This window comes from Alosa sapidissima, chromosome 17 (assembly GCF_018492685.1).
Source record: "Alosa sapidissima isolate fAloSap1 chromosome 17, fAloSap1.pri, whole genome shotgun sequence".
NCBI classification, from domain to species: Eukaryota; Metazoa; Chordata; class Actinopteri; order Clupeiformes; family Clupeidae; genus Alosa; species Alosa sapidissima.
Window position 1 is genome coordinate 11576583 of NC_055973.1, and position 25546 is coordinate 11602128.

General features: G+C 44.9%; 1 protein-coding gene across 2 annotated transcripts in view; it reads right to left on the minus strand.

The window, feature by feature from the left end:
* Positions 1 to 25546, minus strand: part of rsu1 (Ras suppressor protein 1) — a 37335-nt gene that overhangs the window by 11488 nt on the left and 301 nt on the right. Inside the window, exons 2-8 of one of the 2 annotated variants that reach the window (XM_042067734.1) lie at positions 25389 to 25500; positions 24517 to 24567; positions 19724 to 19844; positions 16508 to 16626; positions 14313 to 14395; positions 13519 to 13633; positions 7229 to 7361 (exon numbers count right to left, since the gene is read on the minus strand). In XM_042067734.1, coding sequence (XP_041923668.1) covers positions 7229 to 7361; positions 13519 to 13633; positions 14313 to 14395; positions 16508 to 16626; positions 19724 to 19844; positions 24517 to 24567; positions 25389 to 25497 — 731 coding nt within the window. In that variant the 5' untranslated portion in view covers positions 25498 to 25500. Of the gene's footprint in view, positions 1 to 7228; positions 7362 to 13518; positions 13634 to 14312; positions 14396 to 16507; positions 16627 to 19723; positions 19845 to 21171; positions 22009 to 24516; positions 24568 to 25388; positions 25501 to 25546 lie in introns of those variants that run through there. The other variant, XM_042067735.1, reaches the window with a different exon arrangement.

The window sequence follows — 25546 nt, forward strand, 5'->3', positions numbered from 1 at the left end:
AGACACTGACGAGGAGACCAAACCTGTCTGGATGGCTGACACGGACGATGAGTCAGGCAGAACAGAAAACACACACCAGCACCCAGTCTTTTTCTCAGAAACATTCTAGGACACACACACACGCACGCACACGCACACACACACACACACACACACACTCCTTTTCCCAATATATAGAGCTTTGGACAACAAACACACACAAGCTCTCATGCATTCACAATCACACATTCCAAGCTAGAATGATGGGCATATGAGCATCCAAAAAAGTTCCAAATAAATCTTTTTTTTTTTCTACAATGCCAAAGTGAAATATGCCTGAGATCTATGTGAACAAAGCTGACTAGCACAAAGAAAGGTTGTTTTACATGACATGTAGTACATATGAAGCTGATAAGATGTAACTCCTACCCCCACACCCTCGAAAAGCGTGGGAGAGACAGAAGACAGGAGGAAGAATAGGAAACACACACTACAAGAGGGCGGACTAGGAGGAAGGTACCGGAGACAGGAAAGAGACCCGGGTTAGAAGAGAGAAAAAAAAGAGATAGAATACAAAAAGGAGAGGAACAACTATAGGGGAGGAGAAAGAAAAGAGGATGGATAACATTTACATTTTTCTAGTCAAAGTGTGATTAAAGGAGATAGTAGTAGGAGGTATAAGGAAGAAGAAAGGAGAAAGGAAGTGCATGGCAAGTGCATGTTAGGAGTGCTGGGTTGTTACATGTGTGGAGATGTGTTAGGATAGGCGGTATTGGCAAAATAATAGGTTCTTCAAGAGCTTCTTGACGATAGAGTGGGACGGCCCTACTCTGGTGGCACTTTGTAGCTCATTCCACCATCTGGGAACTACAAATGAGAATAGTCTGGATTGCAGTGTGTCAGTGCCAGACAACATTCCTTGGAGAAATGCAGTGGCTGAGGAGTAACATACAGTAAGCCTTCCTGAGAATATTTAAGTAAGTGGGAGCAGACCCAGCAATCACTTGTAGGCAAGCATAAGATATTTAAGCAATATAACAGTGGGAGTGGGAGTGGCGATGGTAATGGATATCGGCACGGTTGTAATTCGGCTGTAGGTACGAGGCCGAAGGACGAGTACCGAAGGCAATTAGAGCCGTGGAGATATCCTTTACTATCCCCACTCCCACTTGTGTCATATTGCTTTTATAGACCCTTTCAACAATAAAAACAAAAATAATGCTTGAACGTTCTATTTGGGCCCCAATCTACTTCCTCCATTGACTGTATATATAGAACTATATACAGTCTATGACTTCCTCTGCATTAAGATAACATATGGAATGTTAAAAAGGAAGTCTTGTGGGGCCAACTATGATGCTGATAATGGAACTCTCTTGAAAGGGTCTATACAAGAGTTCCATTACCAATTAATTTAGTTTTAAGATACAAAATTGTGTTTTCTTTCGTTTATTTAGATTTTTGTTTGTTCATCCTCCACCAACACAAATAGTTCTAATCTTTAGCCTTTTCGTTTACCATTGCCAAGCAACGTAACACCAGTCGACACGTACGTTGCTTGAAAGTGAACTCGAAAAAAAAGATTCAACATGGCGGAGCTAACTCTAAAACGGCAGTAGTTCTGTATTAACAAATAAGTTCAGTGTTTGTGCCCTTATATTTTGTAATACATAGCGAAAAACTATCACAATTAAATCTAAAAACCCAGGTTTTGTGACCAAAAAATAAGTCTGAGCTCATTAACAAGTTATCTGCCAGCCACCTACTGTACTTTCCGATTTTCTCACTCCAATTTTTATGTTGTGCTGTATAGTTTGTTTAGTTGGGAAGACCAGCAGTTCAGTCTTAAAAAGGTTTAGCTGGAGGTTGTGTTCCTGCATCTATGTGGCTATGTCAGACAGTCAAACTGAGACAGGTAGAGTTGGGTGTAATCTGCGTAGAAGTGATGTGAGAAGCCATCTTAGTGGATGATAGGGCCCAAGGAGGTGGTGTACATGGCAAAGAGATGCCATGTGGGGAAATGCCTGGAGAGAAGGAGTGGCAAAGGGTGAGGATGACATGGAGGGATGGAGGAAAGAGATGAAAAGAGAGAAAGAGAGAGAGGCGTTTAATTACGGAGCTGGTTTTTCAGTTGTCCACCGACAGCTGTGACGCGCACGTGTGTGCGTGTGTGCGTGGCAATCGCTTTGACTGCTGGGTATCAACCAGCGTTTAGCGTAGCGATGAATAAAAGATGGCCAATGAGGAAGGGGGAGTTGTGTGTGCGTGTGTGCGTAAGAGTGTGTGTGTGTGTGTGTGTGTGTCTGTGTGTGTGTGCGTGTGTGTATGAGTGAGTGAGTGAGTCAGTGAGAGTGTGTGTGTCTGTGTGTGTGGTTGGGGGGGGGGGGGAGGGGGGTTGTAAGAGGAAGACTGGAGTGTAGAAGAGGAGGAGAAGGGGAGGAAGGGGTTTACGACATGTTAATGCATTATGAGCACGCAGTGGCTTCTCTCGCCGCTGTCCGTCAGCCCAAAGATCCTCCTGTCAGGTTAACAAGCTGCTGCATGAAATATGCATGGCAGCTGTCTCCTCATTTTCCCCTCTCTCTCTCTCATTCTTATTCCTTCTCTCTCTCTTTCAGAGATCAGCATTCTCCGCTGTAGAGCGAGAAAGAGAGAGAGAGAGAGAGAGAGAAAGAAAGAGAGAGAGAGAGATTTATCAGTGCATTTTCTCATTGCTCCGTCTCAAAACTGCTCAACGGACGAGAGAGCACATTTCCCCCGGCCACTAGGCTGCGGGCTACGAGACACAAATCTCCTCGGGAAAAGCCATTAGGCCAGAGCGGAGCACCGGGAATGCCGGGTGTTATTCCCACAGACAGGGGAAAAATCATTTTTAGGTTACCGCCGACTTGCTCCGTTTATCAGAGTTGCAGTCCTGGAGTCTGGAGTCTTGAGAAAATAAGCGAACAAGTGCCAAAGCAAACATGGGGCGCTTGGAGGATGAGATCTGCACAGGTGGTACTGTGGCTCGCCTGTTAGAGTATTAGACTGGCCAGGGCACTGATTAAACGGATGCCTTTGATGTACTGGAAGAGGCTTTGGCTGAAAGCCCACTGGTCCACCTGGTGACTCTGTAGTCCAGCGTGTGTCACAAATGACCAACATTCCTCATAAAGGCTCAGAAAGGAGACAGCCTGCGGGGGGGGGGGGGGGGGGGGGAGCAGTGATTTAGGAGAGAGAGGGAGAGAGAGAAAGAAAGAGAGAAAGAGAGAGTCAAAATAATAGAGACTAAATGAGAGTGAAGGATAAAGAATACATGAAAGAAGGGAATATAGAGTGTTACTCTGTGTTTCTGTGTGGGTGGGTAGGTAGGTGTGTGTGTGTGTGTGTGTGTGTGTGTGTGTCTGTGTGTGAGTATGTGTGTATGTATGTGACAGAGGGGAAAAAGAGAGAGAGAGAGAGAGAGAGAAAGTGACAGTGAGAGAGAGAGGGAGGGAAGGGGAAAGCGCAAGAGTGATGAGTTCTTGGAGTTGAAGGACATTAAGGTGTGAATGAAACCGTTGGTGCGTGCTGAACGTAAGCTCACACCTTATGTTGGAGAACACACATCCACACCTACCTACCTACCCACCCACACACAAACACACATCCCCCCACACACACACACCTACAGTACCTACCCACCCACACAGAAACACACACACACACACACACACACACACACACACACACCTACCTACCCACCCACACACAAACACACACACACCTACCTACCCACCCACCCACCCACAAACACACACACACCTACCTACCCACCCACCCACCCACAAACACACACACACCTACCTACCCACCCACAAACACACACACACCTACCTACCCACCCACCCACCCACAAACACACACACAGACACTACACTATGACGCATAGAAAAGGGTCCGCCAAACAAACAGTGGAGGCTTTCACCCCATCTTTTTGCTGTGGTGAGCTGCAGAATACAAATGCACAAAAGAATGTAAAAAAACACAGACTGTTCTTTAAACCACAGTATAGCTTAGCCCCCATTGCGAGTCAGAGAGTCACAGAATTTAATGCAAGACCATCTGAATGGAATATCATTTTGAGTGTTGCATCATGTGTTAGAATAGACCGGTCAAGCTGACATTTCAGAGTCATTAAGCTCTAAGGCTTTACTTCAGTGGATCCAAGCAACCCACTACGCCAAGAAAATACACAGGCTATGAAATTTCTTCGTTTTTGCTATTAAATCACTACTTGAACCATATTTCTTTTTTTCAAAACTGAACAAAGGAGGACTTTTTTAGGCCATTTATTATTCAAATTCACTGGAGACGCAACCTTTCACCAGGACTAACCATGAGGAATGAAGAGTAGACATATCCGTCTTCATGTAGAACTGCTGCCATGCTGTTGTTGTGTTGGCGGAAGAGCATGCTTGCCAACAGAAACAGGTTTTACATCAACAACTGAGAGGTAACTTGCTTTCTTTAAAGTTAGAGTCTATTATAATACCATCTTTGTCTTTTTTTTTAAATATATATTTTTGGGTCTTTTTATGCCTTTTTTAATGAGATAGGACAGTGGAGAATGACAGGAAGTGAGTGGGAGAGAGAGTCGGGGTGGGATCCGGAAAGGACCACGGGGCGGGAATCGAACCCGGGCCGCCGACGTACGGTGCCCCCAGCCAGTCGCACCACAGCCGGGGCCACCATCTTTGTCTTTTAAAGACACAAGTAGCTGGTCTTGCCAAAGACTGAAGCACTGAGAAAGAAGGCCTCTCTCCGCCAGCCATCGATCAAGGTTTATGAGTAATGAGCCAAATGAAAGATCGTCATCGTCAAACAGACGCTTGCCGGCCGGTGAATGAGCGATTTATCGCCTTGCATCGTGTCCATGACAACCTGCTATTAGATAGATTGGCGACGCAGACGGGATTGACTAAACGGCAGAATGGCCATTCATCAAAAGGCAGAGAGGCCCCACTGCTGGATCAGCTAGAACAGCTGTAGCGCGCGCACACACACACACACACACACACACACACACACACACACACACACCTTAGGGCTGATGCTCCTACTGTCATAAACACATCTGAGTGGAAATCAATGAACAAACCCCTCAGAATGCACAACTGCGTGTCAATAAAGCTGAATAACTAGGCATCATTACCAATGGACTGCTGGCAACTGTGCTTTATGCTGCTAATGGCAGTGTCTGCCTGTTGGTATGTCTGGAGGACAGCTACTGTTCTGTACTATGTCCACCTGTATTTGCTGATTTGAAGCAGTAGAGAGTTGGAAGTAGCAGACAGTATGGGTAACAAACGACAGAGGAGATGAGGGAAGCCAAGTAACTGCAGGCACACACACACACACACAGTCAGATAAAACCACAAACAACAACCCAACATGGTATGACAACAATCCAACCACTCACACACACACTCCTTTCTGGCATGAACACACACACACACACACACACACACACACACACACACACACACACACAGCTCTGCTGCGGTGCGGAATCCAGATCGGGTGCCTTGTGTGTACGGGCAGACAGGCTGCAGCGGCGCAGCTCAGGGAAAGATCAGTTCCAGCGAGTGGTTCCTGTGCGGCACCCAAACACACGGGCAGCTCAGCGGACAGCTAAATGATCAAACACAAGGATTTTCCTCTCCTGGTGCTGGGGGGGGGGGGGGGGGGGGTGGGGGGTTGGGAAGGGATTGCCAAAAAAAGAAACACTACAATTTGTTCACAAACTTCCTTGTCCTTAATGGTACGTGTGCACACACACACACACACACACACACACATAGATATATACAAGGCCTACTTTTTTTTTACGTGAGGCCTCTTCTCACTAAGAAAGGGGGCCATAATGCGTTCCAAGGGGACCAGCATTTGTAAATGTGGTGCTTCTGAAGCTGGGAGCCTTCATAACAAGCTAATCACGTAGCCTGTTTGCTCAAACCGCCAAAGCTCTGGACTTACACGTCGGAGAGCCCCGCGCGGTGTTTGATGGAAGCTTGGGGGACACATGACTGAATTCTTCTGTCACTTCGACGAGACGCCAGCCTCAGGCTGTAGGACACTAATTGGTCCAGTTCTGTGTTAAAAATCTGCACTCTTCTCATTTTGTTTTTCTTTTCTTTTTTGCCATGGTTCTTTAACTGACAGCGGATCGACTTCCTGGATTGGTCCAGAAAAAAAGTGGGGACCAAAATAAATGTGGCCTGCATGAAGGGGACTAAATTTAGTGTTAATGTTCGTCTAAAATTCAAATATCTTCGGACAGTCAGTCAGCCATTTACAGAGCCATGTCCTCCCACCTTCCCAAAGGGAGTGTGCGTATATATGACGGAACAGTAGAACAGTAGTGAGAATGTGTATTAACGTGTGCGTGCGTGCGTGCGTGCGTGCGTGCGTGCGTGCGTGCGTGTCTGAGTCAGTGCTTTGCAATCTAATGTGTATCCCCACTGGCTAGCTAGACTGCCATGTCACTGGCATTACTGACTGAAGCCATATTAGCCTATCCATCATATCCTGCGGCCGACCCCCCTGGAGGAGAGGGGGATTGTGGGATGCATGAGTGCAAGCTGGGTGGGCGCGGGGGTCACAGCCATAGGCAGGCGCCGCCACCAGAGGCCAGATGTTATATAATCATTTGCCCGTCAGTCAGGTCAGGGCTTAAGGGCACAATGGTTTGGGGAGGGGAGGAAAAGAAAAGCTCTCACTCAATAAAATGTCTCTAACTATACACCCCAAGTGCATTTCACAACAAAAAAAACAAGCATACATACAAAATTCAATTCTGTAATTTACTTTTACGCACGCAGGCAAACACAATATTTATAAAGCAAAATGATTTTAAGGGAGTTAGGGTTTCCGAAGTGTGCTGTCAGGAAGAGCATACCAGAGGCTTGCAGTGAGCAGGCCATTTTGTGACAGAAAAGACAAGGTCTTGATGATGTTCTGAGTCCACTTAATTTAAGATGACATCCACAGTCACTGGAGTCAGTATTCATTAGTCTAAATGAATAAATGAATACATAAAATGATGACAACTCACACCCGCATACACACACTTTTTTTTCTTATGCTAGCTTGTGTAACATTATGCCTGACACATGTGTGGTGTACACGCACACACAAAAATATGATTTTTCATGTTGTGCTCCATCACTTGTAATATTTGCAGTAGTATGTGTGCTGTAATTGGAAGAGGAGGGGGTGGAAGACTTACTACTTGTAGGTCTCGGAGCGGACATATTCAAACACATGGGACACACCCAGCTGGAACTGGTCAGCAATGGGGGTCACCCAGGGGTTATTCTCCGCCTTGAACACCTGCTTGGGTCCTGTCAGGTCCAGGTTACCTGTAAGAGAAAGACAGAGAGAGAGAGGGAGAGAGAGAAAGCGAGAGAGAGAGAGCGAGAGAGAGAGAGGAGGGGGCAGAGGAAGAGAGTGAGATACAGGGAAGGAGAGAAAGATCATAACATTTACCAAAAAAGTACATGTAGCCCATGGTGAGCAAGATTTGGACCGAATAAAAAACAGAAACTGTGTTGACAGCAGAGAGAGTGCAGGAGCAAGGCACTATGAAAGAGGGAGAAAAAGAACGAGAGAAATTATAATAAGACCGGGACGGTCGAGGTGGTGAAAGGGGTGGGGGTGGAGGGGGAATGGGGGGCAAAACGAACATTTTGACAACGTTAGCAGCCCGGTTTGCAGTCCTAATATGGTGAATTGTAGCACACAGGGGGGCTAATTAAATAGCTGCTGATTAGCGGCTGCTGGAGGAGCTGTCAGAGTGGACGCTGGAGTTAAATGCCGGCACCACGCCTCACGGAACTCTGGCGAAAGAGGGCCGACAGTCATTTGCCCGCTAATCGGCCCTCCTACAGTTCAGTTGAGTTCGGCTCGACTCGCGCCTCTTTCCTCCTGTTCTTTCCTTTTGTTCTTGACTGTCTCTCTGCTCAGAGCGCTGCATGCAGAACACAGTTTTTCCACAGAGAAAGTTCTTCAGAGGAAGTAGTTTTGATTTTATGGCTAGTGTGAGGACACAGCATCTGCTGCTAAGCCCAAGCTGTAACAATGCATGTGAATTTGAATCCAGAGATGTTCATTTTAGTTCGGGGCTCCTGCTGAGACAAGGTAAATAGACAGCATGGTCCACAGTCACTTCTCTTCAGGAACAAGAGCATTAAGCGACCCAGTGGTATCCCCAGAGTTTTGGCTACACCGGTCCTTTTCTTTGGACACCACCTGTTTGCTCTCCATCATCCCTTCTTTTCTGCTTCTCTTTTCTCTCACCTCCCTCCTTTAAAAAGGGGGGCAAGTGGGGTTGGAGGACAAAAATAACAGGAGAGGTCTTAATTAACTGCAAGAATCCTGACAACATCTCCCTGCCTTCTCCTTGGGTTCCTTTTTCTGCTCCCACTTTTCTTGGTATCCTACCCACACTTTCCTTCCTTTTTCTGCTCCCTCCCTCCTACTTTTTCCTCTCCTCTCCTATTCCGCCACCCTCTCTCTTTCTCTCTCTCTCTCTAAGTTCCCCTTCACCTCATTCTGTTCCCTGTGCCTTGGTCTGTGCGCATCACTGCACATTGTCAGTGTCCTCACTCTCTGATTCTCTCTCTTTTCCTCTTCCCTTTCTTGCTCACTACCCTCTTCCCTCTCCCTCTCCCTCTCTCTCTCTCACTCTCTCTCTCTCCCTCTCCCTCTCCCTCTCCCTCTCCCTCTCCCTCTCCCTCTCTCTCTCCCTCTCTCTCTCTCTCTCCCTCCCTCCCTCTCTCCCTCTCTCCCTCTCTCCCTCTCTCTCTCTCTCTCTCCCTCTCTCCCTCTCTCTCTCTCTCTCTCTCTCCCTCTCTCTCTCTCCCTCTCTCTCTCTCCCTCTCTCTCTCTCCCTCAGAGGTTTCAGTGGCAGGTCTAACGAGGCTGGGCTGAGAGATTGGGATTAGGCAGACATGACAGAAGGGGTCCTAATAAGCTCCCAGACATAACCACACACACACACACGGCCCCCTGCGGCATGAACCGGGTATATATCTGACTTAGCTGACCTGAAGCACCAGGCCAAATCCATTTAGTCACATGATCCTCATCAACCCAACCAGCAGACATGCAGTTATTAGCAGGGGCAGCGCGCACACACACACACACACACACACACACACACACACACACACACACACAGACACAGACACACACACAGACACACACACACACACACGGTGGTGGTGGTGGTGGGGGGCTCAATTACTATTTACTCAATTATTCATAAGCACTTAACAACAGGTTAACACCATTAATTGAGCATTTATGAACAGCTTATACCATAATGGTCACTATCATCAATATATGTTGTTACCAACAAATAATGGTCACATCAAGATGCTCTAGGAGGTTAATGTCAACATATCAACCATGCTCTGGGTAATCTATTCTTTGGTCGTTGATGGCTTTAGATGATGCTTATTGGTGATAGTTGTCTGTTCCTGCACTCAAATGCTAACACAAAGAGCTAATCAGGGAGCATTCATAGTGAGAAAATGACTAAATGTTGATCGTGATGTGGTCATCATAATGTAAATCAACATAAGATTAATTTCATGGTAATAATGGGGTGTATACAAGGGTGTGTATGTGTGTGTGTGTGTGTGTGTGGTTGGGGAGTTCGAGTTATAAGCCATACTTTGAGCCATGAGTATGTGAGTGTGTATGCATGTGTGTGTGTGTGTGTGTGTGTGTTAGCCAGAAAGAGAGAGAATATGATCTCTGGTGACCCCTTATGGGTTCGTTGAAGCGTGGACAGAGGAGCAGGTGAGTCCTACTGCTTCAGGTGAGGAGATGAGGCCTCGGGGTCACACCTGTCTCCCGCTCAGCTGTCTAACCCTCAGACTGGAGAGGTGTCTCGTTGACTGTCTACGTTCAGATCGGTCTTCACCCGACTGTCTGTATTTCCACGTCTGTCTATCTACAAGTCTGTCACACTCACTCTCTTCCACTTTATTAGTCCATCTAAACCTTGGCTGCCCATCTGGCTATATATCTGCTAGCACCACTGCCTTTATCTCCATCTATCCGAATATGCCAAACAGTATAAATGGCAAAAAAAGGAAAAACATGGGCAAGCTGGTCTGACATATATGAAATTAATAGATGGCTAATTTTGAGTGTGTGTGTGTGTGTGTGTGTGTGTCTGCTCTGCCTGCTCCGCTGCACTGCCAGACATCTGAACTCTAGCCGTCTGAGCAGGCAGAGGCTAGGGGATATGTTTTTCTCTGTCAGAGGCTTCGTGTCTCTTTACACACACACACACACACACACACACACACACACACACACACACACACACACACACACACACACACACACACACACCTCTGGGAGCCAGCCAATCATCATGACCCCTCATCCAGCCTGTCTCCCCAACAAAATAAACAAACACACAGACACACATATCTTTGTTTGTGTTTGTTAACCATGTCCATTGGCTCTCTGTGGCATGGCAGCCTGACCACTGACTTGCCAGCATGTTCAACAAGATGTGAAGCCTGACAGAACAACACACTAGGAAGCAAGACAGAATTTTTTTCCCCTTTGTTCAATAAATCCTAAAGCACCATGTCCTATATGATGCTATACATGTTTAAGATGTAGTGTCCATGTAAATCAGCAATTACAACAAAAAAACAAATAACACCTGCATCTATCTATAAAGCAAGAAGCGTCTGTGTCTGTGTGTCCGGATGTCTGTGTATGTGTGTCTGTGGGACGCATATCTCGCTGACCATTTGTCAGACTGATGAGGATAGAAGCAGGGCTTTGGCAGACCTGGATCAGTGTAGGTTACACGGGTATAAACTTAACATGTCTGACCTCAACAATAAAGTGAACTCCGCGGATTTTGCAACAACACGCCACACATGCAGGTATGCAGTGGCTCTTCAAATAGACACTTTGAATAGCCCAGGCTACTTTGGACTGTCTTTGGACTTTGAATAAGCAAACGACAATTCCAACTGCAAGGTCCTAAATTGAAACGAGCGATGATGGTCCCGAATTAAAGAACGTCTCAGAATGCCACACATGCAAAGCATAAGCGACAAGCAATGAGTGGCAGGCAGAGTCACTTAAGAGTCACAGTGTCACTTATAGGCCACCAGAGACTGTTTTTGAGTCACACCGTTGCAAATTTCATATGATGAATCATTCCACAAAATGGTTTGTTTTCTCTATCATCAAGTTATTCAATAGGCTAAGCATATAGCCTTGACTCAAAACAGCTGTTAGGATTATGTCATTTTGATTTGTAAAAAATGTCACATGCAGCCATGCTTAAATTCTGCTCACTTCACATTTATTATATTATATTTATTACAGATAATTATATTATCTGTAGGCCTATTCATTATTGAATGCTTACCTGGAATTATGTTTTTCCCTAGCAACCTATTCTTAAAGCAGGCCTACCTGCAGGCATGTAATTGGGCTACAGGAATAGCATGTTTGAACGGGCACTGCACTAGTTTGATAAATGAACCGTACATTTTTCAGTAGCCATAGGTGTATAGATTTCTACACAAAATCTAGGCTTTTACTGCCTGATATATCCGATTTTGTGTACCACGCTCAGAGTTTAGTGCTGGGCTGGTGGGTGCCTATACCCAACCTTTCTCACGGCACATCAATTGTTAGCCCGAGAATTCTCGTCACAATTCAAAATTCCACTGGAGCTCCAAGCGGATTTGTACACGCAGCCTTACAAGGCTGTTTACAGCTCTTCGAGTCACGGTAAAATGTAATTTTTGGTACATAGCTAATTTAGATACACTTATGGTGTGGGTGCTTGCGTTTCTTTAGAAATCTGCCATCTTGGTTTGTATAGAAATTAAAATTAAGTGACACATACACGTAAGAGGTAGGACATACTGATGGTGTGTCAAATGGATTCATTGTAAACAACCATGCAGGAATAGCCTTATCAACTTGGGATCCATCTTATTTCAAACATGGTGTCCACAAACAAATCAAATTGTGTGTGTGTGTGTGTGTGTGAGAGAGAGTGTACAGTATAGCCGTGGTTAGACCTGTCGGTGGGTTATGTGAAGGTGGGACTTTATGCTGGTTGTGGATGAGAATTGGGGCTAGACAACAAGGGCCAATTTCCCATTCATGGATTAAGCCTAGTGTTAAACTAAAATCTTTTTTTTTTTTTTTCAAAGGAGATTTTTTATGGAATTTCTCTTTCAATCTAAGACTACACTTAATCCATTTATCCATGTACAGAATCCCAAGTGTCTAGAGACGAGTCTTCAGACTGTCTGCATGTGCAATGATCCAAAAACGCGCTTAAAATTTGGTCTCTTCAGAATATCAGTGCACTTTCAGGGCCAAAGTACAACTTTCTCCACATGCACCTCCATATCCATGAAGTCATCAATATACATAGTGCTTTAAAAAAAAAAAACAGTGATGTGTTGGTGCAAATAGAAGCTGAAACTGTCCAGAGGATGTAGAGTAAAATTTTATGGCGCAGTGGTGAGTGAGTGAGTGAGTGAGTGAGTGAGTGCGTATACTCTAGTCTGTGCAGCCTCAGAGATGTGTTACCTTGAAAGAGAGGAAAATGCAACACAGCAGCATGACTTCTACACCTCACATATCCTCCCTGCCCTTCCTCCCAGCTCTGCCTATCTAACTCACACACTTTATACTGGTCTTTCCATCACTCTCACGTGCTCCATTTATTATCAGAGAGCACAGATGACAACCACTACTTGGCCAACTAGTGCTACTTATGAAAGTTTTTTTCTGTTCTGTTCCCCATACTTATGTCATATATTTCATACTATTTTTTAAGTGACACTGAGTTGTGTAGATATGTGTGTGTGTGTGTGTGTGTGTGTGTGTGTGTGGGCAGCCGTGGTTGCCGTGGTTAGCACTCTGGACCTGTAACCGGAGGGTTGCCGGGTCGAGCCCTGACCAGTGGGAATGGCTGAAGTGCCCTTGAGCAAGGCACCTAACCCCTCACTGCTCCCCGAGCGCCGCTGTTGTAGCAGGCAGCTCACTGCGGCCGGGATTAATGTGTGCTTCACCTCACTGTGTGTTCACTGTGTGCTGAGTGTCTTTCACTAATTCACGGATTGGGATAAATGCAGAGACCAAATTTCCCTCACGGGATCAAAAGAGTATATACTTATATATATACTTAAGATGTAAGTGGATGTGCATGTGTGTGTGTGTGTGTGTGTGTGTGTGTGTGTGTGTGTGTACTGTAAGTATTACCCAATCCAGACAAAATAGAGTGTACAAGTATTAGTGTGTCTGTTTATGTGTGTGTGTGTGTGTGTGTGTGTGAGTGTGAGTGTGTGCCTGTGCCTGTGCCTGTGTGTGCTTGTGCCTGTGTGTCCGTGTGCTTGTGTGTGCGTATGTGCGTATCTGTGTGTGTGTGTGCCTGTATGTGTGTGCTTGTGCCTGTGTGTGTGTGTGTGTGTGTGTGTGTGTGTGTGTGTGTGTGTGTGTGTGTCTTACCCAGCTCAGGGGGCAGGACTGTGAGGCGGTTGCCCTGGATGTGCAGCTCCTTGAGCTGGGCCAGATCTCCAATCTCTTTTGGGAGAGAGATGAGGTCATTATCCCTCAGACTCAACTACAGAGAGAGAGAGAGAGGGAGAGAGAGTGAGTGAGAGAAAGAGAGAGAGGGAGAGAGAGCGAGAGAAAGAGAGAGGGAATACAAAGGGGAAAGCAAAGAGGAAGAGGACAAGGAAGAGAAACAGAATAAGGGAAAGAGGAGGGGGAGAAGAGAAAGATAAAGACAGAAGTATGAATACCACACAAACACAAAGCCATGTATTTGTGCTTTTGAGAACTATACAGAACATTACTGTAGCTATCACACACAGACATACACACAGTAGAAGAAAATGCAGAAAGACTAAGTAGCACAGCCTTACACAAACATAACTTTCACAGATAAAAAGGTCCCTAAAGCGGCTGAATGTAATTTTTCATAAAACACAAGTGTGATTTATCTTGTATTGTCCCCATTGAGAGCGGTGCAGGCGCAGCCTCTTAACCAGCTACAGATGAGGCCTTAAATCAAGCCCAAAACAGCACTGATGAACAACACACACACACACACACACACACACACACACAGCATTGAAACACTGAGGCACTACCAACACACAGACACACATGAATACAGCCACACACACATTCACATGTCCAACACAGAAACGTACACAGACACACACACACACAAGAGACACAGACACACACAAAAACAAAGGCATTGATTTTGGGGTGAATTTAGATGAATTACTCACAATCTGCAGCTTGGCCAGTTTGCCGATGTCGGCGGGCAGGACCTCGAAGTCATTGTCACTTAGATAGAGTGCACGCAGGGTGGCTGAAAATGAGAGAGCCGCAGGTGAGCCACACACGGGTCCTACAGGCCTGCCTTCGCCACTGCCTGGTCAATAATGCTGTTCAGCTCTGATCTACGTAGAGTGGCGTGAGGCGATTGAGGAGTAGTTGACATAAACACACCCGAACATATACATGCATACATGTATTGTTTTAAATCAATGTAATGAACATTGCAATACCATCACACACATGAGAGGGGAGAGTAGGAAATTTAGGTGAAGCTGATGGGGGTGCTTGCATTTTGTCAATGGATGATGGCTTACAGGAAGGATTGTAGCACTCATGCATAAGGATGTCAAGGGTGCTCAAATTAATAAAAAGGCAATATGGATTTATATTTTGTTGCTGAGGAAAAGGAAAACACACACACAGACACACACACACACACACACACACACAGGTGACAGAAAATATAAATGTCTACAAGCCTCCACAGAGAAGTCTCTTAACTGCCACATGTAGTTAATCTTCAGTACAGGAGTCAATGGTAATGACCTAGGTCTGGTGGAACTTGCCAGTTCAGTGACTGAATCTTTATACAAACCTTTAGGCTTTCAATAGCCATCCAGCGGATTGTCCACAAAGCACCGCTGACGGATTCTTCCCTGAAGGCTTTTACTGGCCTGTACATCTTAACTACATCGGAAGAGGTGGCAGGACCACTTTCAGACCTGGCTGACGCTCTATGTAAACCTTGAGAGCTGATGGTCAATGCAGTAGTGAAGGCTGTTAGACTGTCTAAACAAGCCAGACTCATTCCTCTCCTACACCTGATTATAGGTCAACTGACCTTCATCCATCATTCAGTCCCATTCATCTATGCCCTACACAGACCATTCCCTTATAGAGCATGCATAAACACACACACACACACACACACACACACACACAGACCACTTACCAACATACTTATCAACACACACAGACACACACACATACACAGCAGATTGTCTTTAATCACCCCAAGCTCATTCATTTCATTAATCAGATGTGTTTTTAATTTGCTTTGTGCATCACCGCTGGTATCTACTGCTGCTTGTCCAGACCGAGGGGTGATAAATCAAGAGAGAGAGAGAGACAGAGAGAGTGAGTGTGTGTGTGGCTAGTAAGGGGGAGATTAACGAGGACCATGGCCTAGCCTCTGTCCCTCTGCAATCACAGTAGCTGGATTAAACTAACAGCCCATTAGCAGCAGTCTCTCTCTCTCTCTCTCTCTCTCTCTCACCCACACACACACAATTTCACTCTTCCTTCCTTGCGACCTCTCACAAAACACACACACACACACACACACACACCTGCAGCACTTAATGGCGATGTGATGAAGATAAGGAGCACATCTATAATTATGATCATGCTCATGATGCTGATGATGATGACGACGATGATGCGGGTAATGTCAAAGAGGGTAACGATGTGTATCAATATGGAGAATAAAGTACGCTAGGGCTGAGAGAGAACGATGGCAAGAGGGATGGAGCTAGCCACTGAGCGTGTGTGAGAATTTATCAGTGTGTGTGACGGTGAGCGGGCGTCAGAGTCTATGCGTATGAAGAAAACATGTGAGAGGCAGAAACAAATGACATGTCTTTGACAGGGAAGGAGGGAATGAGAGCGAGAGAGAGACTAAGACTGCATTCAGATAGTCTTTTTGCTTAGGAAGGTTCCTATCAGAGTAAAATGCTCTGGAAATATTTTGTGATCTTAAATTGCTTAGGAAAGTTGCATCAGTACATCCATTTAAACCTCCTTTAGCAGAGGGTACACTCATTGAAGAATCATTAGTGAAAGGAATGCAGAAAGCGAAGCCCCACAATTCCTTTTCTCCAGGTAACAACAACTGGTGAACGTGACACCCAATTTCTTATAATTAAGGAGACTTGGATTCTCTGCTGAAAGAGAGTATGTGCATAACAGGGAGAGGGAAGAGAGAGAGAGATGAGTGTGTGTCTGTGTGTCTGTGTGTGTGTGTGTAAGAGGGAGGGAGGGAGAGAGAAAGATAGTGTGTGTCTCAGTGTGTGTGTGTGTGTGTGTAAGAGGGAGGGAGAGAGAGTGATAGTGTGTGTCTGTGTGTGTGTGTGTGTGTACTCACTGAGGTAGAAGAAGTTCCCAGGCAGAGAGGACTCATTCAGGTTGTTGTAGGTGATGTCCAGCACTTCCAGCGCTGGCAGAGAGCCAAAGCCACGGGGCAGAGTGCTCAACCTGTTCATCCTGCACACACACACACACACACACACACACACACACACACACACACACACACACACACACACACACACACACACACACACACACAAATATTAACGATCACTCTCACAAGCATGCTAACTTTTTAAGGTTCTCCTAAGGCTCACATTACAAGGCCAACATAACAGGCCAAAAAGGTTTGAAAAACGCAAACTGTGATTTACAATTTGTGAAGAGAAGAATGCAGGTCTGGTTTTTCACATACAGTTTCAGCTTAATAGAGTTGAATTGATGAATGCACAGTATGTATACAGCTCTTTACATTCAACCTTCAGATACATTTCCCTTTTGACCAAAAAATCTAAATGAATCTCATCAATCAAAATCATCATCAACTTACTGTATGCTAAGTTTTGACAATGAAAATTATTAAAAACTAACCATTTTCAATCAAAGGTTAAAAACAATCCAATTGTTCACATTGTGTTATATTTTCATTCGGTCACACACACACACGTGTGCAATCACAATAAGGATCGATAGCAGACACACACAGGCCGCCTGGCCCTCCGCTGAACACACAATCAGAGACAGACAGGTTAAAATGCCTGCAATCAATAAACACAGTAAAGATTGATGGAGAACAGATAGCGGCACCACGCTGGTCGATAGCACACACACACACACACACACAGAGAGAGAGAGAGAGAGAGAAAGAGAAATGGGAAGAGATGCACAGATGAGATGCAAAAACTGCATACATGAAAGGGAGAGAAAAGAGGACAGAAAGAACAAGAGAAACAGAGAGAGAGAGAAAGAAAGAGAGGTGAGGAAGGAGAAGGAGATAAAGAGAGCAGGTGAAGAAAGATAAGATATAAGAGGAGCAAGGGAAAAGAAGCACTGATAAAGTTCAGAAAAAAGCCTCACTATGTTAACACTAGATTAACACTACCACGATTAATGAAATACTGTATTTTTATCCTCCTAAACCCCAGGCCCACCAGTGCCCATTTCATAGAGGGGCTAAACACATACTCAATTACCAGTTCTGCTATTGGGTTCATCTGACCCCTGCAGAGGTCACAATGAACACACACACACACACACACACACACACACACACACACACACACACACACTCTGAGTGACACAGGGAGCTGAAGTGAGTGAAGTAGTGGAAGAGGGCTGTCTGCACACAGTGCAAAGAGGCTGTGAATGAAGACACCACCACTTCTCCCACAAATCACCCCCCCTGATTAACCAGCAACGCTCCAACTCCTCTCCCATTCCCCCTCACCCTTTTAATTTCCCTCTCTTGCCATCTACCCTGTCTTTTCTCTCTCCCTCTCTCTCTCTCAATCCCTTCCTCTATCATTCCTCACTTATTCTTTCTCTCTCTTCCTCTCTATTTTCCTTAATTCCATTATCAGGTATTCGCCTGTGTGTAGGGATGACACGAAGGAGGTGAAGTTGGGAGCACAATCTTGAGGTGCATGTTTGGTTGGAGAAGGAGGAAAATAAATAAAATAAACAACACGCACAAATTGATTCCAGTGTGTGTTTGCGGAGTAATTACAGGGCGGCGGGGGAATTGTTTTTGACAAACTAGATCAGGTACAAACACACGGCCAATTGCACAAACACACACACACACATTAAGAGGAATGCGGGGTGCTGGCAGGAATATGACAGGCCAGCTTATGTTTTTGAGATTACAGCTGGATATGAGGCAGGTGACAGTAAATCGATGGGGAGTATGAGACTGTGAAAGGCGGCGGGAGATTGGCCCCGAGTCTTAATCCCGCGTGACATTGAGCAGGGCACCATTCCATCTGTTTGTGTGTGTCCTTACTGCGCGGACACCTGGGACTCCGAGACCCTACAAAGACGTTGGGCACAAAGGACAGCTGCAGGCCGCTCGGCACAGCAACAGAACAATAGGCCAGCGGCCAGACACACACACACACACACACACACACACACACACACACACACACACACACACACACACACACACACACACACACACACACACACCTCTGAGGGGCACCAACAGTGTTTGGGAAACAATGGGTTTGCCGTTCCAGTGTTAACAACACTGACGGTCACCCTGCTCTTATGGCCACTGAAGGGATAATAAGGACGAGTCAAAGAGTGCTGGACAAAAACCTCCACTGTCCAAAGTCCACTGCAGGTTCTTCCCTTCTTTAAAAAGTTAGTTTATCCAAGCAAAAGGTATGCACTGGATGGTTCGTGTTAGCACTAAATTACCCCCAAAATCAACTGTTAATCACCTTAATCATCTGATCAAAAGATAATAAAATAACTGCAATTAACTGAGGTGATCTAGCATTAGATGTAGTGAAATCCTCCTCCTCCACATAAATCCTGCAATGTTTTTCACATTGCACAGTTTGGATTTGTTGATTCCGAGGAGCAAGGTGCGGCGTCCTCATTTCCCTGCACTGCAACATTATCCCTCCAGCTCCAGGGGGAGCGGTGTGATAACATCGCCACGCTGATAACTCGGCACATGTGGACTCCGTCAAACAGGCTTTTCGCATCCACACGGCCCCCGTTTAGCGGGAGTTAATTCCGCCACGCCAATTGAAGGATGCCCCGGAGATAAAGCTGCCGTGTACTGGAGACGTAGACAAGCTTCCGCCCCGCGAGAGAGACACTTAATTGTAGTGTTAAGTGATTAGTGACACAGGCGCCGACAAGAAAATAACACGGGGATCCGATAAGGCTGGCTGCCGAGTGGCTAAGACAGGGATGTTGTACAGAGGCGCTGCTCCATTAGTGTTCAGAACGGGGCCTGGATGATAATTTGAGTGTAGGAGAGAGGCGAGGAAAGGAAGAGAGTAAGGGAGGAGGAAAGACAGGATTGATGTGGAGGGAGAGAAGAGGAGAAGAACAAACAGAGGAGGAAAATAAGTGAAAGAGAGAGAGAGAACACAGAGAGTGATGGGCACAGGAGGAGAGCGAGTGTTAAGAGAGAGGGTAGGGGGTAAACAAGTAGTTCAAAACCATAAAAAGCAAGACGGAAAATGAGAGAGTGCATGAGAAAGAGAGACAGGGAGGTGGAGAGGTGGGGGGTTGACGGAGGCGTGCCACCCACCCCAGGTTGAGGTGCTTGAGCTTCTGCAGGCTGCTAATCTGGGTGGGAAGCTCCTCGATCTGGTTGTTGAACATGTTGAGCACCTCCAGGTTCTTCAGGTCCGCAACGTTCGGGGGCACAGCTGCAACAGACAGAGGGAGGGAGGGAGGGAGGGAGAAATGGCATAAGGGAGGGTGGGGGAAAGAGAGAGAGAAAAAAATGATGAAGATAGCAACAGACCAAAAGACGTTAAAGACAAATATTGAAACCCTTTTCTCCCAACAACAGGATTAATTCGCCTCGTCCAGACGGGCATCCACAATCCATCACTGGCTGCTTTGCTTTTGTTATCGACAACGACAGAATCAATCGTTCCCACCCTCTCCTCGCTCACTTGCCCGCTCGCTCCCTCCTTCCCTCCCTCTCATTTTGGTCCCAACATGAGGGACGAGGCCTGGCGGGCGGATGGCCGGACACACACACACACACACACACACACGTATGTGTGTGTGTGTGACCTCACAGGGCTTAACGAGCTAATTATCAGCTGGAGGTGGACAGACGGCCTGTCTTTGATGGCTCAATTATGGGTTGCTGGGCTGGACAGCGATTTGACATTTTAATGATGGAGGTGTTTAGCATGGAGACTCTCCAGGAGGCTGTGTCTTTCCTGGGGGTGGGGATGGGGAGTTAGAAGGGTGGGTGCGTGGGTGGGTGGGTGCGATGGGCGTGGAGTATGGAAGGAGGGGAGAGGTGTGTGTTCGGGTGGAGACAGGGATCAATGGGGATAACAGTCCCTCCATCCGATTAGAGGCTTGATCAATGGGGTCCGTATCAGGACACCAATGCCGTGACTATACACACAAAACACAGCCACACACACACACACACACACACACACACACACACACACACACACACACACACACAGTGCATGACACGGGCCTTCTCCCCAGAGATCAGTACATGTCACCACACCCAGTGCATACTGATATCACATTAGCAGGTTAATCCTACAGAAACTCATCTACCTTCACATTCAGCCTTCTATCATCAAAAACACAATAATATTCAACAGATTAACAGAAAAACACACACAGGCCAGAACGCACAGCATACAAAAAATTTTATACACGCACACACACACACACACACACACACAAACACACACACACACACACACACACCAACACTATCCCAGCTGCTTTAAATGTAAAATATTGCTTCTTTCATCTAATAAAAAAATGCATCTAAAATAAAACTGTTTCAGCATTTAGCAGAAATATACAAGCACCAGTGCTGCAGTCACTGCATATCCCTGTTTTACAGACAAAGGAAGTCAATTTTATGAAAACAAACACACATGTTGTCTCCTAATGAGCTTCTTCTCAGCAGAGGAGCCCAACCAGCATTTAGGGGCTTTGGGCTTTGCACTAGTGGCACACTGGGGTAACATCAGAGAGACAAACCTCTTCCTCTATCGCTGCACTTCATCCAGGATTTATAAAAATCAATGCCATTTCTTTAGTGGTCACAACGGAACTGTAAATGCGCTCGGAATCAATGCGGAGTAAGGCGAGTGAAGTCCCCAAAGCTGGTGTCCCAAATCTCCCTCTCTGACGATCTCTCTCTCTCACACACACAAAAATGCACAAACATGCAGATATGTTAGTACTTCGGGACACACACACACACACACACACACACACACACACACACACACCAAATGTATTCTTGCCCAATGTAAACAAACAAACAAACATAAATAGATACAGTTACTGAAGTTTCCAGCAATTAATAACACACACTATTGATCAAACTCTTCCCTCTCAGTTTTTCATTTATAAATACAAAGCAATAATAAATGTTTTGCACATGTGTGGGATATTGATTATGGAAATCTGTCTGTGTGGTTTGCACAATATGTCGAAAAGGTAAAGGCAAGAGCCTGGTGAAAAAGGCAAACAATGTAGGAGACAGACAGACAGACAGACAGACAGACAGACAGACAGACAGGAAGAAAGACAGAAAGTCAAGCAGAAAGAAAGAAAGAAAGAAAGAACCTGTGGAAGGTGTGCTCCCATGACAGTCTGTGCTCTTTAATGGTCAAAGAGATGGATGGTAATAAGAGGGATCTGGCTAAAGACTGGAGAGCAGCGAGAAACCCCAACCTTTGCCGAGCTGATATCGCTCCATCGCCCTCTCTCTTCCTCTCTCTCTCTCTCTCTCTCTCTCTCTCATTACCGTGGTTGGGTGTGTTAGCGGATCATGTGGCCTGTGAGCCCGCTCTCTCCTCTCGCTCCTTTCTTTAATGAAAGGGTTCCAAATGTCAATGTAATTCCTGACTACCTTGAAAAGTTCAAAAAGACGACACTTCAGCCTCCTCTCCAGCTCACCCCCACACTTTTTTTTAAACGCAGGAGGGACAAGAGGAGCTGACCTTGAGGAAGAACACGAGCACATGTTGGGGGGGGGGGGGGGGGGGGGGGGTGCTGAGGGAGAGGGGGGGAAAAAAAGGAAATGATACAAAACTCACTAATTCACATTCTGCACCGTTGTGTTGTGACTAAATGCGTAATCCACGACTCTCTGATACACCCAAAGATAGCATTTCGAACAACAAAGAAATGTTTTTTTTTTCTTTGGTTCGTCTATTCCGCTGAACTCCAAATTCAAGCAAAAAAAAAAACTCCTGCAGGTGATCGGCCATGGATGAACCTCAATCTCATTAAAACGCTTTGATCATCTCTGAAAATAGCACCTGACAGGATAGCAAACGCTATCGCACCCATAGATCGCCACCGAGATCTGATTAGGAGACTATTCCAGTAGAAAAACAAACAGAAATAGGGGGAAAAAAAATATCAAGGCAAACTATTTAGACACCCAAACTGTCTCGGTGTGCATAGCTGAGAGAGATATGTGTTCCCAAAAGAACAAGGGTGGGTCATTGGTCATTATCTGTCAAGTAAGATAGAATCCAGAAAAATGGCTGCTGCATAGTCTCAGATTTGGCTCAAGGGTTTCCTACATAATGCTAAGGTCCCAAAACCTGTGAAATATTTTTGTTCAATTCCAATGTTTTCATATTTTCTTTGCCCTTGGATTTTTACACTCTATCTTGGGAGCCATGTTTGGACATTAATATCATAAAAGCATTATTCATGCCTACCCAAACTTTGTAGGATGAAAGACAAACATATTCTCAGTCTGACAGGACCATTATAAATATCTACTGAATGCTCGTTGATTTCATATAAGGCTGTCAGGTTTGGAACAATATGCAAAAATGAGCAATGCTGAGGGTATTATAATTTCATTTTCTATACCCACATGGTATTATTTTGTCTTGAAATACAATATTTTGTTAATGGTGTGCCAATATTTGAAGCATCCACAATGGCCATAAATTGAGCTACTTCCACACAGATTTTCAAGTTCCTACGAACTACCTCACATGATTTTAGTCTTTTAAAAATAAGCAAAATATGCAACCTTCCATTGTTTTATCCTTAATAACTCCATCCGGGGCAGCCGTGGCCTACTGGTTAGCGCTTCGGACTTGTAACCGGAGGGTTGCCTGCAAGCCCCGACCAGTCCAGTGCCCTTTAGCAAGACACCTAACCCCTCACTGCTCCCCGAGCGCCGCTGTAGCAGGTAGCTCACTGCGTCGGGATTAGTGTGTGCTTCACCTCACTGTGTGCTGAGTGTGTTTCACTAATTCACGGATTGGGATAAATGCAGAGACCAAATTTCCCTCACAGGATCAAAAGAGTATATATACACTATACTATACTATACTTCTATCCATGCCCGTTATATGCTTAGAACTCAAATGTTCAAATATAAATAAACAAATATATTCACTCAAATATAAACATTAATAAAATGTTGCATTTAAAGAAAGAATAACTACTGATATCAAATGCAAAAATATCAGAAATGTTTATAATTCCCTCAATGTCACTCTTTTTACACATTTTTCCAACTTTAGGGAATTGTACAAAATCAGTGAGTATGCCATGCACACTTTCAATGGTTCAGTCATACTGAGAATAAGTTTGTCTTCCATCCAAAGTCTAGGCTGTCTATGAACAATGCTGTTCAAGATGGCCAACCCTTCCTTCCCAGACAATGTGTTTGTCAAACAGAATATCAAGGGCTGAAAAAATATGAAGACGCAGAATTTGAACATACATGATATATTATAGACAATGATTGAACAAAATCTGACACAGTGCAGCAACAGACTTATCTAATTTGGCATGAAATGACCCTGCTTTAAGCTGTACACTGTCAGGATGTTATCAGGTAAAACTACTGCTTGAAGTTGTTCAAGTTGTTAAACTGCTTAGTCGCAGGTAACAACACTTGGAGGGCCTGCCTACTTAGAGTGTGTCTGCCCTCCTGTGGTCAAGATTGGAATAATAAGGAGCACAGAAAGAAGAAAATCAGTATTTCTCATGACAAAAAATGCCATGAGTCCTTTCAACTTCAATCTAACTTTTTTTTCTTTTAGCTCAGTGCATTAAGAGAGTTCTGTCCACAATGTTCAAATGCATTGTTTATCGGTCATGTTCCTCTAAGATCCCCTTTCTATTATCATGTCCTCTCGGCTCTCTCAAAAATATCTCTTGATAAGAAAAGATGTGTTTTCACCATGGAGGCCCATTTCTCCACCATATCAGCACAACATAAAAGCAACATCCAGTGTACAAACTAAATTACTTTATATATTATCAAAATTCAACTACAAGTTAGTACTGTGACTGTATAATGTCAATTAACTGCTTCAAAACACATCAATTACTTACTTGTTAGCTTGTTGTGACTTAGCACCAACTGAGTGATGTTGGACAGAGTAACTGGAAGAGAAAATGCAAGCCAAATCATGTGTGCAGGACAGGTATGAGTCCACATTCATAGACACTCATGTATTTACAACAATAACACTGACATTCCTTTCTCAGATAACATTCTGACATCTCAACATGAAATGCACAAGTAGACTAGATCAAAACCATGTCCTAAACTGGTGATATACATTTTTCGGTAACACTTTACTTGACAGTATCGACATACTGTAACAGTGACATGACACTGTCATGACACATGAACCCTAACCCTAACTCTAACCCTAAACCTAACCCTAACCTGTTGACAAAAAACGAATGACACTTAATGACAGAAGCATTACGTCTTTATTATTCATGACAGTGTCATGTCACTCTTATGTCGATACTGTCAAGTAAAGTGTAACCCATTTTTCAAGTATTCTCTTGATTTTAGAACCATCACAAAGTCACAAGTACACCAATTATTGCATAGGCCTATTGAGCTTTTATACAGAAGTCACCTCTGCTATTTTAAGGACCTCCTCATAGACTTGTCTTTATATTACACGTCATGGGTTATGACATAAGACTGTCTAGTGTATTCTGACATGGAAAATGTAAGTCAATGGTAACTTTATGAATAAAGAAAAAAGTAACCTAAAGCAATGGAGTGAGTCACTTGCTCATTCCTTAGCCTTGGCTACTTGATTGAGTTACTAACTTCTTCCTTGGATTTACATTTCACAAGTGGTCACGGTGTTGGGTGTTCATGCAATTTAATGTTCTAGGCCTACACTAGTTCAGTTGTAGTTTGAAAATAGATTTAGATGTCGATTTGTGTATTCACTTACACAGTCCTGGGACGTCCAACATGTTTGATATTCCCCTGTCACACATATCCACCTCGGGCAGATTTTTTTCCCGACTCTCCTCCACGATCTTCTTTAAAGATTTGGACATTTTCTTGAAAGAAGCAAACAAAACAACATTTAGTGCAACTGCGAGGACA